This window comes from Leguminivora glycinivorella, chromosome 3 (assembly GCF_023078275.1).
Source record: "Leguminivora glycinivorella isolate SPB_JAAS2020 chromosome 3, LegGlyc_1.1, whole genome shotgun sequence".
NCBI lineage: Eukaryota > Metazoa > Arthropoda > Insecta > Lepidoptera > Tortricidae > Leguminivora > Leguminivora glycinivorella.
The window spans coordinates 6,947,173-6,966,193 of record NC_062973.1 but is presented as its reverse complement, the minus strand read 5'-3'; the positions used below and the strand labels follow the sequence as shown (position 1 = coordinate 6,966,193).

Here is a 19,021-nt window from a genome sequence, read left to right as displayed (position 1 = left end):
GCAGCTGGCCATTCCGGCTCCGCCTTCACTTCACCCTCTAGCTTCACCTCCTTGATGGCTCTGCAACGCCGTGCAGCTGTCATGAAGCGACCTGTGCTCTAGTGACAAGGCGGGCGCGGCAGAGTATAGCTACCTGCAGGCGGGCAGCTGGCCATTCCGGCTCCGCCTTCACTTCACCCTCTAGCTTCACCTCCTTGATGGCTCTGCAACGCCGTGCAGCTGTCATGAAGCGACCTGTGCTCTAGTGACAAGGCGGGCGCGGCAGAGTATAGCTACCTGCAGGCGGGCAGCTGGCGCGCCATTCCGGCTCCGCCTTCACTTCACCCTCTAGCTTCACCTCCTTGATGGCTCTGCAACGCCGTGCAGCTGTCATGAAGCGACCTGTGCTCTAGTGACAAGGCGGGCGCGGCAGAGTATAGCTACCTGCAGGCGGGCAGCTGGCCATTCCGGCTCCGCCTTCACTTCACCCTCTAGCTTCACCTCCTTGATGGCTCTGCAACGCCGTGCAGCTGTCATGAAGCGACCTGTGCTCTAGTGACAAGGCGGGCGCGGCAGAGTATAGCTACCTGCAGGCGGGCAGCTGGCCATTCCGGCTCCGCCTTCACTTCACCCTCTAGCTTCACCTCCTTGATGGCTCTGCAACGCCGTGCAGCTGTCATGAAGCGACCTGTGCTCTAGTGACAAGGCGGGCGCGGCAGAGTATAGCTACCTGCAGGCGGGCAGCTGGCCATTCCGGCTCCGCCTTCACTTCACCCTCTAGCTTCACCTCCTTGATGGCTCTGCAACGCCGTGCAGCTGTCATGAAGCGACCTGTGCTCTAGTGACAAGGCGGGCGCGGCAGAGTATAGCTACCTGCATGCGCGCGGGGAAGGCCTGCGGGAACAGCTGGCGCGGCGCGGTGGCGCGCCACTCTGGCTCCGCCTTCACCTCGCCCTCCAGTTTAACCTCCGCCTTGATGGCTTGCATCGCCGACTGCGACAAATGTTATGGTTAGGAAATTTCGGACTTGTGGACAACAATCGCGATGTCTAAACATGTTTTTTTTTTTAAATTTGACACATTAACAAACGCTACTTGGTAAATAGGAGTTCGTTAAATTAAAAAAAAATTATTAGCAAGAGTTGAAACATGTATGTAATTATAATTCATTAAAATTCAAACAACTTTTCAAGTCGATATAATACAGGTTGTAATTTTTGTAACTGGCAATACTTGAATCTGTTGCTGTGAGTCTGACAGCTATAGAGATCCCAAATCAATAAAAAATTTACCTTCATTTCACCCAAAAAAATCTATGCTTCCATAAATTTTGGACGCCGAGCGGCCCTTTTATGGCGGCATAGTGTTTTAGAGACAGAATGAAAGAGGTAACAGGCAGGTAAAATTGAACGGGATTTAATACTTGTTTTTTTATAGCTCATCATACCCAGAAAAAAAAATTACACCCAGTATAACGCTTAATTGTGAATTTGTAGAATACCTGTAGCATTTGCTGGTGCGGCAGCCGCGGCTTGTCGTCTTCAGGCTTGCACTGTGACGCCTCGATATTCTTAACCGCTTTCTGCAGCTCGCTGTCCATCTTGGTGTCCGGCTTCTGCTCCGATTCCTCACTGAAGGGACACAAAATATATGAATTACAGGATATAAGATATCAAGCTAATCCTCTAGAGGCCTAGAAGCAACTATTTTGTTTTTAAATTTAGAACTCTTTGTAACAACACAACACATTCTGGAATATGTACAAAAATTTGTCAAAGGCTTAGTAGGGTAAAAGGACTGTGAGATACAAGATGAACTTTTGAGGACCGTTTTTAACATGATAATTATCTGTAAGTCTTAATCAAGAATCTGAACTTCTAAATCATCAGCAGATATGCTTTCTATTAGTAACGTTAAAGTATCATTCAAAGCATTCAAACAAATAAGTGAGCATTTGTAGTAAATAATTTCTTGGTTAGGTTTTTTCCACATCAATTATTCGAAAATAAATAGTAATTTATTTAGTAACGCAATACTGTGAATGCTTGGTAATTTGTATATTCCTTGTTAGGCAATTTTGAATGACTACGCATTAGTCATCAAAAGTTGCAACGTCCTGTCCGCGGTCTTAACAAAATGGGTTCTAGTCACTGTGAAGACAGTGTAGGTCGGTGTAGCCGCGGATGTTAAACTGTCACTGACTGTGTACTGTACTATTGTTTGGTGTGACTAGGTGTCAGGTGTGTGTGACTCACATGGGGTGCTCCCTCTTGGCGTGCCGCTCGGGCACCTCCTCGAGCTCCAGCCCGTCGAGAATATGTTCTGTATCGTTGAGCGCGGCCAGCTCGGGGTCGGCGTACTCTAGGATGTTGAACTGCTCGCCGATTTCTGCTGTTAGGGACTCGAGGAGCTCCTCGTCGTCTTCGCCGCCTAGGCCGGTGAGGATGTCGCCCACCTATCAGTGAAATTAATATTTAGTATAAAAATAAAGAGCGGCGCCCATATTGGGGTTGCAAGATACATTGACGCCCGATTGGCCCGTTATCATCAAATAAATTGGACGCACAAGTAGCCGAGTCGTAAAATTTCAATCTATAGCTCTAGTAAACTGACGGACTTCGGGTTCTTCCTCCTTTTTAATGTTCGTTCTGTTCTAAGGCCTAAATTAAATTTACAAATGGCAGGCTAAAATTCGATTCAATTTAGGTACTTGTTTTTCTTCATTTAAAATCTGAAAATAACTGTTTTTAGTGTTTTTCATCAATTGATCTATTGACCCGTCGTCAGTACTTGAGAACAAATTAATGTGACAATACCATACAATTTTTCTGGTATGTCCTTAGGTTAACTGCAATTAAATAATTAATAGAAAGAGGTTCCATTAGAAATTTTTGTTATATATTTAGTCCAGAAAAAATGTCATGAATCATCAATCCATACCTCGCCAATGTTCCCAGCGTCCTGTTCCAGTTTGTCCATGTCACCCATGTCCATCTCATCGTTCCCGTGCTCTCCGGGCTCCTGCTTGTTCTCCCCGCCTTGAGCTGTATACAAAAATGAATTTTAATACGAGTAGACACTCATAAGAATCAATATTGCTAAGGTCGGGTTTAACAAAGGAGTCCGACAAGGGGATCCCCTTTCTCCAAAAATATTCTCCGCAGTGCTCGAAGAAATATTTCGGAATCTCAATTGGGATAGCAATCCCAAATATGGACTAAAAATAAATGGTACCACTCTAACACATCTACGTTTCGCAGACGACCTAGTGTTGATAGCAAGACGAGCCGAACACCTGCAAAGCATGCTCAAAGAACTAACTCATGAGAGTGAGGAAATGGGACTGACAATGAATGCAGAAAAAACTAAAACAATGACGAACTCTATCAAGATACCAATAAGAGTAAACCAAGAAACAATTGAATATGTAGACGAATACATATACTTGGGTCAAACAATATCCATGGAGAACCAGATGGACAAAGAGGTTGCTAGAAGAACTACAAATGCATGGAGACGGTACTGGTCTATGAGAGAAGTAATGAAGAACAAAGAAATCAGTTTAGCTTCAAAGAGGAAATTGTTCAACACATGCATTCTACCGGTCTTAACTTACGGATGCCAAACGTGGACTCTAACGAAAAGAAATTTAAATAAACTACAAGTTTGTCAACGGTCCATGGAAAGAAGCATGATTGGAGTCAAACTAAAAGACAGGATAAGAAATAAGCTTATCAGATCAAAAACACGCGTGGAAGATGTGACCATTAAAGTTAAAACATTAAAATGGAGGTGGACTGGACATATGATCAGGAGCAAAGAAAAGTGGAGCAAAAGAATCATATGGTGGTTCCTAAAAGGCCGAAAAAGAAAGCAAGGACCACCAAAAATGAGATGGGAAGATGAAATAGTAAAGTTCGCGGGGAGACTCTGGACCAGATTGGCGAGAGATAGGGAAAAATGGAAAGGGATGGAAGAGGCCTTTGCCAAACGGCAAACAGACCAAACCGATGTTGTCTGAAACCAAAGTATGAATATTAAATGTAAAACTAAAATTTTATAAACTGTAAAAGAAATGTAAGTAATTTGTACAAAACAATTTGTCTGAATAAAAGGCTTATATTATTATATTATTATAAGGTCGGGTTTAAACGCTAAGTTGAAAAAGACAACCACCAAGTGAGTTATACAATTAGGGCAGACCACGAATGACGAAGTGTATGTATAATATGACGACTCATATCTTATAGACTGGTGGGACACCGTCAAAAACCAAGATAACCAGAACATAGTGGGAGGGAGTTTCCTATCATCAGGAATGTTATGTTCATAAGCCTATCAACACCTAGAAGTGAGTGAATCTAGTCAAAATGTTGGCCAACGAAGCTTAAATAATAATAACTCCACGGCCGAATTCGGCCACGGCGACTGCTGTCAGCTCCGGTGCTGTCGCTGATGAGCTCGCAAGTGGCTGAAGAAGCCATCTTGGCGGTAAATGTTCGCAAACATTGCGGGCATGTGAGCACACCATTAACATAATTGTATGGTATTGCCGCTGGTGGTCTGGCTTTAATTGTGTCACGCTTGGCGTCAAGCTCTAAGCGCCGACGAGATTCAAAGTCGGTTATTTTGGCATTTATCGCAGATCGCCATTCCGTGCGCATGGCCGCCTGCTGTTCCCATCGCGATGGCTCTATATGCTGGACATCAAGAGACTTTTGTATCTGTCTTCCCAGTACACTTTACTTTTTTTGGTGTTTGTCGATTGTGGATTGCCACCTTGGGAGTTCGGCAGGCTGAGTAAGTCCTTTGTCTAAAGATTGCTGAAAGTGATATTGCTTACCGTTGGATTGTGGCATGACGTGAGGCTTCTGTTCAACAACTTGTTGGCCCTGGTTGCCGACGGTTTGCTGTATAGGCGTGCCATCGGGTGCTACTAGCCGTTGATGAATCAGAACTGAAAATCATACCAAATCGTTAACATATGCGTAAAAGTGGCTGGATTCTGCCTAACAGTTGTCAGGCAATGTGTTTTTAATAGTTCTCATTTGGAAGAGGTTAAAATGTTGACTTATTATGTAGTGGAAGGTCTATTACTGAACTGCTTTTTTTATTTATTTCTGGTTTCCATTCCATGTATGGATTGATTGAAACATTTGTTTATGTTTGGTTTTTTTTTTATGAAATAGGCAGCAAACGAGCAGACGAGCCGCCTGATGGTAAGCAGTCATCGCCGCCCATGGACATAAGCAACATCATGGGAGCCACTTATGCTTATGGTGTCATAATTATTCTATATAAATGCAATGTCTGCAAAGGTTTTCCATTCCAGTTTTTCAGGTGATGGACATAAGGAAACCGGTAAACAGACATATGAATCCAGGCGGCTAAATTTTATGAGAGATAGGGAATTATTATATCTATAAAGTCATTCAGTCGTTCATACGATCAGGCAAGCTGTACGTTAGTCTTCTAATCTGAAATAGATACCATACACTAAAGAAAAAGCGATCAAGGCCGCTGGTGGCGAAGCCGAGAATCGAACCCGGGTCTCCAGCTATCGCGGCTGAAGAGTTCGACCGCTACACCACTCCGACCGCTGTGGTACCCGTCGAAAATTATCTAGTGTACCTATATGTTATCTCTATGCCTAGCTAGCGCCTTTGATTTGTTTTCTACTTCATGTACACAAGAAAAACAATAAACTTACGCGGATGGTCAGGCCGCTGGCCGGGCGGGAGTGGCGCTCTAGGCCGGAGCCCGACCGGCAAAGGTTGGCGGAACTGCTGCCCTTCCAAACCAGTCGGGGCGCCGCCTTCTTCTGTACTCCCTTCTGTAAACATGTACGAGTTGTAGCTTATATGTACGATATAATTGAGCAAATTGGACCTTGTCACAACTGGCCCCCTAAAATTAAACAAACACTAGTGAAAATTTCGTGACTTTTTCACGAAATTTTCACAAGAAAGATACAGGAAAAATGGTATAGGACATTCTAACACAGATTGTCCAAATCTGACAGTAAGGTCACGAAAACTTGTGTTGTACGATGTTGAAACTCAAGTTTTATTCGTCGTGACAGTGCAAGTCTAGAACTGTTGGAAAAATAGTTTTCAATTTCTTTGCCGTTCTTGCATATTTAATCGATAGAGTTACTTAGATTGACACTTAATTTAGATCGGTTATGTTGGTAGTAATTTTCAATTAGTGTAGGTACACTTATTGAGACAAAAACACTGCTGCATATTTGAAAATGCAGCAAAGAAAATGTCGGTAGCTCACACAGAAATAACACGCAATAAAACAAAGAATTGTTGGGCGTGTTGTTTCGTTAAATATGAGCTATCAGTTACTATTCTCCACTCTAAAAACAAGTTGACCATGTCTTAAATCAACTTGTAGAACGATGTGGAGGTCACAAAAAATATACAGGTATATGCGACTGGACATCCACTGTAACTTGTTCTGTTAAAAAAAATATTCTGTCGTTATAACTACTATGGATGCCATGAAGAACACCGTCATTTGTCTGGTGTTAGGCACGCACCCGCCTAGCGCCGTGGGCGGTGGTTCGAACGACTGCGCGACGGCGTGCCAGTCCACAGGCAAAACTCTGATACTTACGTCCAGGCCACATTTTCTCCGGATGCCGCTGTAGCAGATCTCGCAGTTGCCGGTTGATATTATCATCGTTCGCGTATTGGAACCGTTGTGTCGGGAAGGCGCTGCGAGGAGCCTCGGGCGCCGGCGAGGGCGGTGGCTCGGAGTCCGGCGTTCGGAGCCGCTGCATCGCTGCTTTAGACAGAAAGGGTCAAGCGGGCGCGTCTAAGTCTCATATAGAAATTGATTAGTGAAAAAATAATTGTCTTAGGTAAGATTGAGATTTGAACTCACGACACTGGATCCATGTTCTGTCAAGGCAAGGCCGACTATCTTATGTTTATCATAGAAATATGATCATAGGTGTTTATGTTTATGCCTCCCTTTTCCTCCAACGTGAAGAAAAAGGACGGCATGTTGCCTATGATCATATTTATATGATAAAGATATATTGATAGTGGACTATCGGCCTAACTGAAGTAACCAAGGCCAGCGAAAAATTTTGAGAATATGGGCCCATATTCCACTCCAGTTGAACAACTGAATAATTTCAACTGACAATACGAACAAAAAGAGCAGCTACTATACCGCCTAATGGCTTATGAATTACGAATCCTTGTTGTATCCAATGGTCATAATAGTCATGTACCTATTGCTTTTGTTGTTTTCCAACAGCAGCCTCTAAAATCGAACTAAGTCAGGTTTAACATTAGAGTGCTACCTTGTATCCGCTGGTCATGAATGATCTGCTGTTGCTGCTGCGTCTGCTGCTGTCGCAACTGCTGCAGCTGCTTCCACTGCCGCTCCTGCTCGGCCTCGCGCGCGCTGCGCTGCTGCCCGCACGCCCGCTCCTGCTCCTATACCGTCACACTTATTAACTACAACCCTCATTTACCTTTCGCCATGACGTCAGCCTTCGCTGTCTGAACGATCCGTTCGCTAACCACGACCGCTTTCGGAGTTCCGTCAAAATTGGAAACCCTAATATTTTGTCCTTCGAGCTGAAATTTGGAATGTTTACGTGAATTAGTTCTAGTGTAGTGAGACTGATGCAAAATTAATAAATAGCTAGTTATACTCATGCATTCCAAATTTCTACGCGATTAAGTTATTGTAAATACTACGGACGGACAAACTGCGTTGACGGAACTCGCATACTCTGAATGAAATTTGCGTGTTCATTCAGACAGCCAAGTCGCTGTTATTGTACTACGAATTTGCTGGTCAGATAAATGGTTCATGAATGCAAGAAAAAAAAAATACATTTTGTATTTACAGAGTCTCTGCTACACTTTCAAAACTTTTATTTAAATCAACTATCCAAAAAAGAGGATATCTGAGACATTACTATCATTAGATTCGTTTCTAATAGAAGCCAACGGCACGTTTATCAAATCCGTCAGACTTTAGAAACTATACTAAGATACCATAAAATTAATTTAAAAATTCTGACCAGCAAATTAAGCAGTGTTTAGAATGGTTACGGCTTAAAATCATATGCTTAATCATGCGTTTTAAATCAACGAGTGCAAAAGCACGTAACCATCCCAAACGTTCATCTGTACATTACTCTGCACTTCATGTGTCTCATGAAGTTACTACCACCTACGTCCATGCGTTTCGAACTGTCGACCAAGCCAATCCATGTAATTATAACACCAAATTCTATATACAGATGTACTGTAAATTGTACAATTACTGATATGATATTATTTGATTGCGATTATTTAGTATAATATTACAACAATGTGTTAATAAAATGTATTTACAAACATAATCCAATATTTTAGTGTGAATTTTTAGCTTAAATAATTAACCTATTCGGAAGAAGGAATAAAACTATTCGTGCTTGTAGCTTTTAACGAAAAAAACTAATGTAGAAATGGAAACACGTCGTGAAGTCCTTTTTATTGTGTTTTCTTTTTAGTTAACGCAACAAAAAAGCCTTCTATTTGTTACTTACTCTACGAATTATGTGTAAATTATAGAAAACTTAATAAGGGATGTACTATCATTTGAAGTTCTGTTGTAGCAACTCGAAACGTTTTTTTTTTTAAGGTAAAAAGCTATGATGTGAGCTTGAGTCACTTAATTTTAAGATAACTTCATTCCCATGTTTACATGTAAAAGCTACCTGCATTTTCTTCCGAATAAGACATATTATAAGCTAAGAACTCATGCTATTATAACAAAATAGGAAACATAAAATCAACTTAAATTGATATTTAATTAAAAATGATCAATGACGGTTATAATATACTTAAAACTATGTTACACAATACCTGCCTTAAAGCTTTTTACAAGAGCGTAACAAGGCAAAATAAGATAACTACACCGACTGTTAGAATTGTTAGCACACCACATCCAGCCACCGCCCATGTTAAAGCCAAAATCTACCAAGGCAAAGCGGAAATAATAAAAAACAACATTACGGAAACTGAGGACACGCGTCCGGGAGGCGTTTAGGAGGGGGGGTCCTCAAAAAGAAGCTCAAAGAAAATAAAATGTCCACACAGCTTACAATGCTTCAGCCAAAAATGTTGTTGGGTGATGAGTAATTTGGACTGACTGAGAGGTGCTTGGGACCGCGAGGTGCAGCGCGGATCACCCAACAATACGAGCTCGCATACACACTGACTGACTGACTTGTGTATGTGTTACGGTTACGCTACAGTTTCAAATAAATTATGCTATTCTGAAGCGTTCACAGGGGAAATTCAATTATTTAAGTTGCAAACTACGAAACGCATTATAGAATAGCATAGTTTATTTACGAACGCAATATGTACCTAGAATATTTCGTCATTTACCAGTCAAAACAGATACATCTTTGTTGGATTTTTAATTAGATCCAAATTGTGATTCATCCATGAAAATAATTTGTAGTTAAAATGGAGATCATCAACCTATCAGTATTCTGTTTATGAGTCTCAATATGTGTAATGTATTTTGTTAGAGTTATAACTTGCATACTTTGACTTTTACTTGTGGTTTTGTCAGCAGTTTAGTAGATTCTCTAGGATAAAATATAAAATGTTACCGTTCAGGATCAAATTAACTTAATTCGTAGTCTGATATGTGTGATAAATGCTCGACTCATTGACGACACTAATACAAGCGTACATACAATCGAGTACTAAAAATTTGCAAACGTTTATAACAAATACCGATTTTTCATGAATTGTTTATTAGTTTAGTGTCCATATAAAATGGGAGCAAACGCGTGAATGACCTACCACAGTGCGGCAAGCTTTCAGAAGATATTGAAAGAAAAAAAAATCGTTTAGTATTGTAATGAAAGACCGTACGAGATTAAATGATGTCCTAACGGAGGGATTTCTGTTTTGGACGTGTCTTGTGTTGTGTATTGTGTAGGTAGTGTGTATGCGAGGAGCGCGCGCGCTTGTGTGTACCGTGGTCGGCACGGTGGCGAGGCGCGGCAAGGTGCGCATGATCTCGGAGGGCGTGAGCACGCGGATGTGTTGGTCCGCCTCCAGGAGCCCGCCCGCGGTGACCGTGACGTTGGGCGCGCGCACCGGCGGCGGCCGCTCGGCGGGCGGCGGCGTCGACGCGCGAGGCGCCTCCGGCTCCGCGCTGCCTCCGCTCTGTGGCGCCATCGGACAGCTTGGTTAGGGCGAGTTTACACGGTACCAGATCGCATAACAGTTTCATTACAATGCGGTATATCATCGGCCCGCTCCATTGGAGGTAACCTCAATATTCTCGATAGGAGATAGGATTCTCTCTTTTTCGAATACGCCCGCGCTCTCGACAAACATTGCCTCGATGATATTTGAATGCCCCATGGAATTCATTAAAAGTCAGTGTCTCCGCGAGCAATGTGTTCTAAGAGCGGTACACGTTAAATCAGGCAATCATTTTGTCGCACAGTATTCGAAATGACCCATTTTATCGACAATACTAAACAGAAAAAAATAATACTCTAAAAATTCTTTGAAAGTCGATGCCTCCGTAAATATTTTGACGAAAAGACATACACGAAATATCAGGAACCATTCTTACTAATTAATGAAGAGGTAAGGAGCGGTATAAACAGGTTTATAGGGAAAACAAAAGTGATAAATGTAGCTTCCCTGGTGCCTATAATTTGATGGCTACTCTAATCCTTTATGTGTAGATCCTATCACTTAAATCCTCTTTATCGTAATAACGCTTAAACATACATGTTTAATTAAACACAATATTGCGATATAAGCTGTGCAATTGCCCGATTCCCTTAACCAGAAATAATATTGTAACAGATGCTGTATTTAGGCAAAAATGCGACGTGAAAAAATCAGTTTAAACAGATAACATTCTTAAAACTCCTCCAGATATGCTAAAAGCGCCTCTATATAGCTTATTTTGCGCGTGTATCGTGATGAACGGTGTGGTACGGCGTTGTCCAAGTCAACGTCCTAATCGTTTGGCTCCGCAGCAATACGAAACACCAATCTCTCTATCGCCCATGGAATAGTGGAGAGACTATTTACCGCATCGTTGCAGAGCGTGAACGATCGACATGTTGGCTAAAAACCCTATTTAGGTGTATTACTCACCTAAACCACGATAGAATGTTCAAGCCGCGGATGTCTTCGTGTAATCCTCATGGAGTGTTTTAGAGATCGTCATCAGCCGGGTCTACACAGAGCGAGGCACGCCGCGAGGCAATGTGCTCACGCGGCAAACGTCTAATGTAGACGTGCCTTGGATGAGGCAGCTTGCTCGGCCGAGCACAACGCGCGCATACCACGACCGAGGCAGGTCTACATAGCACGCTTGCCGCGTGAGATCATTGCCTCGAGGCGTGCCTCGCTCTGTGTGGACCGGGCTATCTAGTAAGACTATTTCTTTCAAGGCACTCTCCGTAGTATCTGTTCTCGTATTAATAAATATTAAGGGAACCGTGCTACCGACGCAAGTGACGCTTGAGCATAAGCGAGAGAATCTACAGCTCCCGTTATAGCACATCTTAGCCGGTGATGCCGTGTTGTGGTTTTTGATAATATACCCAATTGTAGCATAGTGAAAATGAATGAAACAACCTAGTTTGTTATCCTAAAAATCAAACGTGTCTGTATATGTGGGTAAATAAATATGCATAAAATATTTTCAGTAAGATTTTTTAACTAGGTATTGAAACAAATGTTTTGAAGTTTCTTCAAGGTTTTATATGCCAGTCAACAATCAGTTATTAAAATAAATAAAAATAAGTCAAAAGTGCACATTTATTTATCCAATATCATAAACATCACATAGTACATCTTGAACTAGATTAAATCACTGAAAACTTGTAAATTGTATGAATGAAGTAACCCAAGTGAAGTATACGAAAAGTCAAAGCTCTCAATCAAGTATCGCTGCACTAAGTGAAAATAATAGGGTTGAAACATTTAAAAGCAGTTTTATAACAGACACGATCCAATACCCCTTTCGTGTGACGTATATCAACTAATTTGTAATTTACCGCTTATGTGGCGACGTTTATAAGTTGTTCGATTTAAATAGTGTAAACTTAGATTTTTCAAAGTTAAGACAAGTTAAAAGTTGTGACGACTTCATCCATACAAGTATCAAAAATCTCTCGCTAACAGACCCTATGTAGCGAGCTCCGAAGCTAAAAACACACGTCGCTTAAGACAAGTGGTAAGTGAGTCGGGTTAGCACACACCACACTGAGCACACCACACGTACGCACCTGCTGTGCCTTCTTCATGCGTATAGCGCTCCTGTTGTCCCGCGCCCGTTGTAGGTAAGGTGCCTTTTGTTCTACGGGGAGCGCGCGCCATTTCTTTAGGATTTGCTTGCAGCGGTCGGTCCAGTTGGGGAATTCGGTCTTCCATTCGGGGTGGTTGGTGTTCGCGTATAGGACTGCGGATATCGTCGCGGCGGGACCTAGGCCTGAACATGAGTAAGTTTTGTTTTATAACGTTCATTTACATGACGTAGAAAAAGGCTCAGTTATAGAGTGATTTGATTTTAGTGTCTCACAGACCGACCGCGCGGAGCGATCGGCACGACCAATTTATATGAAGTTGATGTCGTCCGCGCGCACCCGTCCGCTTTTCTCTAAAAGGCTCCTTGAACTTACTACATACTAGTCCGGTGCGTATAGTTCCGCGCGGTCGGTACGCATGACACTAAAACCAGCCATATGGTCATGTTGGAAGTTGGAATGATTTCAGTGTAGTACTCACTCTCATCAGCACGCATCTTTTCGGCGGAGCGCTGGTTGTACGACGGTGTGGGCGCTGCGGGCTGATCCCCGCCCCAGGCGCCGCTACCGCACTCCGAAAACAGCGGGCTTAGGGCACTGTTGCTACTACAAAATCAAACAAATAACACGTTTGAATATGTACAAACAAAAATAAGTGATACATAGGTATTTTTTACCACCACACAGATAATTGACGATTGGACCCTAGTCACACCTGATGAAAAGTGAAGAAAACATGAACTGATCTCATCGCCATTTATTCTTACCAGACATACACATTTTAATTTTAACCCCCGACGCAAAAACGACGGGGTGTTATAAGTTTGATGTGCCTGTCTGTGGCATCGTAGCTCCTAAACGGATGAACCGATTTAGGTTCAGGTTTTTATTTTGTTTGAAAGCTGAATTAGTAGGGACTGTTCTTAACCACGTTTGATGGAAATCGGTCCACTATGTAAGGTTTTTTTTTTAAATTTTGTTGTTAGGTTAGTGTTTGAAGATACATCACGCGCTATTAATCGGTGTAGGTGTACTGATATTATCGTATAGTTTTCTGTGGCTCAACCTTAATTATCTTCAGTATTTACCTGCTACCGCCAAAATCGGTGTGGTAAGGCGATGCGTACTCCATCGGACTTTGCAACTGCTGCCGCTGCTGCGAGTACGGAGTACCGGCCATGGAGTTCACGTATGATACGGATGATTCTTGAGATTCCTATAAGTAAAGAGTATTATCACAGGGTGCCTTACTGTTAAATAAACTTAAAGCTCCGGCTGTACAAATTAAGGACACAAGTGATAATAATAAAAAAAATACAGAAACTGAAAATAATAAAAAAACGGTGTCGAAATAAGCTTGCTAGGGGAAGTATATGTGGAGATAAATAATTTAAGATTGTTTATATTTTATAACATTTATTTATATAGAAAATTCTTGCCAAAATGTGTTTGTTCAGTTGGTTCTTAATTTAGTTACTTACTGCGCTAACCGTGTGAAAACTGACCTATAATTCTCTTGTTCGACACCAATGCAATGTACAGAGCTCAGCGGGAAGCTAGGTCGCTTAAAAGGGTTCTAAGTAAATTTTCACACAAGTTATCTTAATTTTTAACTAGAAATTATACTATTAAAATACCCTAGGTACCAGTTCTCAAAAATATTTGCTTGCTCTAAATTACTGACTCTATGAATTTAATCTACCTAAATTGCAGCTGACGCAGTTGCCCTGACCATTAGAAGGATAAATTGGACCGACCTCTAAGATGGTGAACCTTCGGGAAAGCTGTGGAAGGTGGCACGGGACCTCCCGGGAATGTTGGCTGCACTGCGGAGACTTTTCAACCCGGAACGCGTGCCACGTGGACACCGAGACAAATGCGGCAGAGGCAGGCCGTCCTCCAGCGAAACAGGACTCAGAACTTGCGCCGGTCACAAGGATTTCCAGAGTTAATAATATATATATCTATAAATATAATCCCGGCTCCGCTAAAGGTCAAAGAAATTTCCTAGCGGAGCGCTCCCAATCCCACAGCAGAAGACAGATCATCCTCAATCTGAGGATTATTGCAGGCCTTCTGCTTCCACCGTTTTGACCACCATGCGGTATGGTCTTGTGGAGAAAGTGCGTGTGCACCCAAAAGGGTCAAAAAGGAAATCGACCACCCAAGATCATTAACCTATTTGCATATGGAGCAATCAAGGACATAGGGTGACAAACCCAGGAAGACATAATATATCGAATTAATATATTATATTTATTTGAGACTCCATCAGAGTCATGAAAGATTTACTATGATGTACATAGCAAGATTATCACTCCAGACAGGCCTCTTATTTAGAGTACCAATATTACAGTATTTTGTTATGTATTCAAGATAAATTTCTGCATTATTTCTATATAATTATATTAATTTCATTTATAAAAATGTACTGGAGTAACAATTAAAAAATCTCATACAACGCGTTATTTTTAGCTATCTGGCAACCCGTGCACAGATTATGCAGAAAAGTGCATACATGTGTGGATGCAAGTATTTTTGCACCAGTTGAGGATTTGAAACAAAATAAAATTAAAGAAATTTCGATTTTAGATTTATAAAAAAATATTAATTACGACCAAGAAAATATACTACGTTACAATACCTCCCTCCCCGATTTAAAGGTTCAACGTAGGTGAACCGCCCGCTGTCCCCAGCGGCTTTCATCACATTGAACTGTGAGTAACCAAGGCAACAACAAACAACCCTAAGGCAAGAAAACTGAACTATAATACTAAAAGAAATAGTATCCCAGAAGGACAATGAAAAAGGGAAAACAAAACGAGGCTTCGAGATTTTATTTAAAAAAAAATGTCTACACAAAACCATCAAAGCTTCCTAACTTTTAAACAATTCTACTATTTTCATCAACTTGCCTGAAAGGCCATATCCACAAAACTCAAAACTAAAAAAATCTCGAACCCACGTAACCAATAACGGCAGGTAAAAAAACTATGAGGCCAACCGCGCAACACATAGAAAAAAACCTCCGTAATACCTAACAACCAGTGAACGAACCGTTGGCGATCTCAGCACAACGCGATGTAAAGCACCTTGTGCTAAGAAAGCCAATATCCAACGCCAGGACCGCTGATCAGCATTCCTTAAAATATACTCTGCTTGTCCGGGCAAAATGAAAATGTCTAGTCCATAAACTATGGGCCGACTCCGAAATCCAAAGAACCTGAAGTTCAAAAACAAAACAAAATCGTCAAGATCTAAGTTTTAGTCCCTCTTAGTTAAAACTCCAAAATAGTCCAAAACCGTGTCCCCGACTAACTTGTCGGAGGAAACGAAACATCCAAAATCATGTTGCACAACACCCACAAAACATGGTATACCGTAAACAAAAACAAGGCGTGGCAACATGCGAAATAGTACCTAAACTAAAACGTTAGGTATTTAGCCTAACGACGCGTTACCTACAAGATACGCTAACAAAATACAAAAAAAAACGTACTATTTCTGTGTTTGTCCGGTATGGTAGTACCTGACAAAATTTTTGCAACAAATGTTGCTATTTGGTCATATTAAAGACGGCTCTGACCTTGAGGTTGAGAGGCACAGTAGCTGGTGAGTGGTTTGTCGTCCTTGGCGGCACGACGACAGGTACAAGACGAGGGATCGTGCGTCCAAGGATAACTCTTCCAAACTCTTAACCAAACTGTAAGTACCTACAGCCCAATTCGATTTAAGACTGAGCACAGTATCGATCGCGCCTAACATACATCACGCATTTATATACCTAACATGCATCACACAATGCAAACATAGTAACGAAGCAGCTTTCCTGTTCGTCACGTTCCGAACAAAATTCGTGAATTAAATATTTACCGAATATTTAACACTACTAACGATTTCAACCGCATATGTTACATTACGAGAGCTAGGTGATAGCAGTTGTCAACCCTGGCGGCAAAGCGACAAGTCCTATAGACTCGAGGCTTTGCGTCCAGAGATGACTTCCACCTCAAAACCTGACTCCCGTTAATACCTACTTAAAGTCTTTAATATGCCACGACCCGATTGGTTGACCGTCCAACCTTTCGAGCTCATAAACTAATGGGGACAAAACCTTCTTAACTCTGCACGGTTCATACTTAGGTGCGAGCTTCGACATAAAAAACTTAGAAGCGTCACTTTGCGTGTACGTACGCTTCTGAACAATATCCCCAACCGAAAATCTCGCCTCTCGGCGTCTCATATTATAATACTTGGCATTTGTTTCATGTGCTTGCAACATACGTACCCTAACCTGTTCAAAAATATCTTTCAAACAACCAAATTCGCCCGCATACTCCTCTCTAGGTATACCTACACAATATTGTTTATCGGTATCTTTATAAAAGGAGCCGTTAATGACCGGTTCCCTCGCGTGCACTAAAAAGAAAGGAGAATACCCGGTGGTTTCGCTGACTGCACTGTTTATGGCAAACCTAATCTGGTGCAGTTTTTCGTCCCATGTACGGTGATTTTCCTTTACGTAAGACGCTACGGCGGTCATTACAATTTTGTTATAACGTTCCACCAAATTCACGTGCGGAGAATAGCGCGGACTGTAAAAAATGTTAGGTACGTTGTAGCGTTTCAATAACTGCTTAAACTCTGATCCCGTGAATTGCGCTCCGTTGTCCGAAATTACGGTTTCAGGTACGCCATGTTCCAAAATGACATGGTTTTCAAAATGCTTCGCCACCAAAACGCTAGTAGCGCGGCGAAGTGGAAACAGCAGTGTATGTTTCGAAAAGCAACATGTAACAACCAACAAAAATGTATAACCTGCCCGAGAGCGCGGAAGCGGACCGACAAGATCTATACTAACTACCAACCATGGTCGATGACATACCTTTGGTTGTCCCATGAGGCCTGCAGTCGGTTTCTGCGAGTGCTTGTACGCTGCACAGACATCGCAAGCCTTTACGAACTCGACTACATCCTTGTACATACCAGGCCAAAAGTATGTCAACGCCAACCGGCGATGAGTTTTAAAAACACCTAAATGAGCTGCAGTTGCTTCGCAATGGTTTTGCTGCAAAACTCTCTTTCGATCACTCTTCTTCACCACTTCTTTCCATTCAAACTCTCGCAACAAATTATACTTGGCCTTCGAAAGTCTAAAAAGTTTCCCGTCCTTTAAACAAAAATTCGGAAAATTCGCGGGAAATGACCTGCAGCCATTTACAATCTTGTCATACCATTCGTCTGGCTCAGCGTCATCATTCGTAATATTTATAACGTCAACTTTCATAAGTCTCGAAAGTGCGTCAGGCACAACGTTAAGCGATCCCTTTCTGTGCTCAATCTCAAAATCGAATTGAGACAGTCTGCAACCCCAACGAGCTAACCTCCCTGACGGGTTTTCAAGGTTCATGAACCATTTGAGTGACGCGTGATCAGTGATCACTTTAAATTTACGCGAGCCTAAATATGCCTGAAATTTCTCCACTGAAAATAAAACCGCGAGAGCCTCCCTTTCTGTGGCGCTGTAATTTCGCTCACATTTATTTAAGGCGCGGCTAACGTATGCAACAGGATGCTCAACACCGTCGATGGTCTGAGAAAGCATTCCGCCAATCCCGTAGGACGACGCATCACAATGTACTGTAAATTGTTTATTAAAATCCGGTACCGCCAAAATGGGTGCCGTAACTAAAGCGTTTTTTAAAGTTTTGAATGCTTCCTCTGCTTCTACAGACCATTCGAAAGGTGGCGCTTTCTTGCCCTGTGACGTAAGTTTATTCAGAGGAGCGGCTATCGATGCAAAATTTCGGATAAACCGTCGATACCATGAGCACGTTCCTAAGAATGCCCTTACGTCACGCGCGCTCGTTGGTGTGGGGAAGTTGAGAACGGCGGAGATCTTGTCAGGATCAGTACGCAACCCGAACTCGTCTACGACGTAACCAAGGTATTTTATAGACTGCCTGAAGAACTTAGACTTCTCATAATTGATGGTTAAGTTCGCCTTTTCCAACTTTGCCAACACACGATTTAGCAACCGTATGTGCGTCTGAAAATCTGATGAACAAATAACGATGTCATCGATGTAACAAAAAACTAAACCGTTTTCGATGTCGCTCGTTATATTATGGTCAATAAGGCTGTCCATTAGCCTCTGCTGACGCGCAGGCGCTCCGCAGAGGCCAAAGGGCATGACCTTGAACATAAACATACCACGACCGGGAACGCAAAAATTGGTTTTCTCCTGTGAGGCCTTAGCTAACGGGATTTGCCAGAATGAGGAACTTAAATCGATCGTGGTCAGGTATTTCGCTTCCTTCAAACTGTCCAAAATCTGGGGAATATACGGAATGGAATACGAATCTCCTTTCGTGATCGAATTTAACTTCCTGCAATCTAAACAGAATCGCCAATCACCGTTAGATTTTTTAACTAAAAGAGCCGGATTATTCCACGGACTCTCACAGGGCGTAACTACGTCCAACTTCAACATACGGTCTAACTCGGAGGATAAAGCAGCGCGTTTTTCCGGAGACAAAGGATATTGTTTCGTTTTGATGGGCATGGCGTCGCCAGTGTCAATGGTGTGCTCCATTAAGCTGGTTCTGCCAAGCCCCTTCTCCTCAAACGAAATGTTTTTAAATTTGCCTACAACGGTATCCGCGAGTTCCCTCTCGGCCGCAGTTAAGTGTTCGTAAGACCGGATCGTGTTTACTTGTTCCGCAC

At 42.2% G+C, this 19,021-nt stretch overlaps 1 protein-coding gene across 1 annotated transcript in view; it reads right to left on the bottom strand.

Annotated features, from left to right (window-relative positions):
* Nucleotides 1-19,021, bottom strand: part of LOC125242698 — an 86,796-nt gene that overhangs the window by 33,913 nt on the left and 33,862 nt on the right. Inside the window, 12 exon segments of the mRNA XM_048151592.1 lie at nucleotides 853-972; nucleotides 1,481-1,610; nucleotides 2,235-2,434; nucleotides 2,920-3,023; nucleotides 4,823-4,936; nucleotides 5,690-5,812; nucleotides 6,604-6,774; nucleotides 7,475-7,580; nucleotides 9,993-10,184; nucleotides 12,278-12,480; nucleotides 12,777-12,901; nucleotides 13,384-13,511. Of these exon segments, the coding sequence (XP_048007549.1) occupies nucleotides 853-972; nucleotides 1,481-1,610; nucleotides 2,235-2,434; nucleotides 2,920-3,023; nucleotides 4,823-4,936; nucleotides 5,690-5,812; nucleotides 6,604-6,774; nucleotides 7,475-7,580; nucleotides 9,993-10,184; nucleotides 12,278-12,480; nucleotides 12,777-12,901; nucleotides 13,384-13,511 (1,716 nt within the window).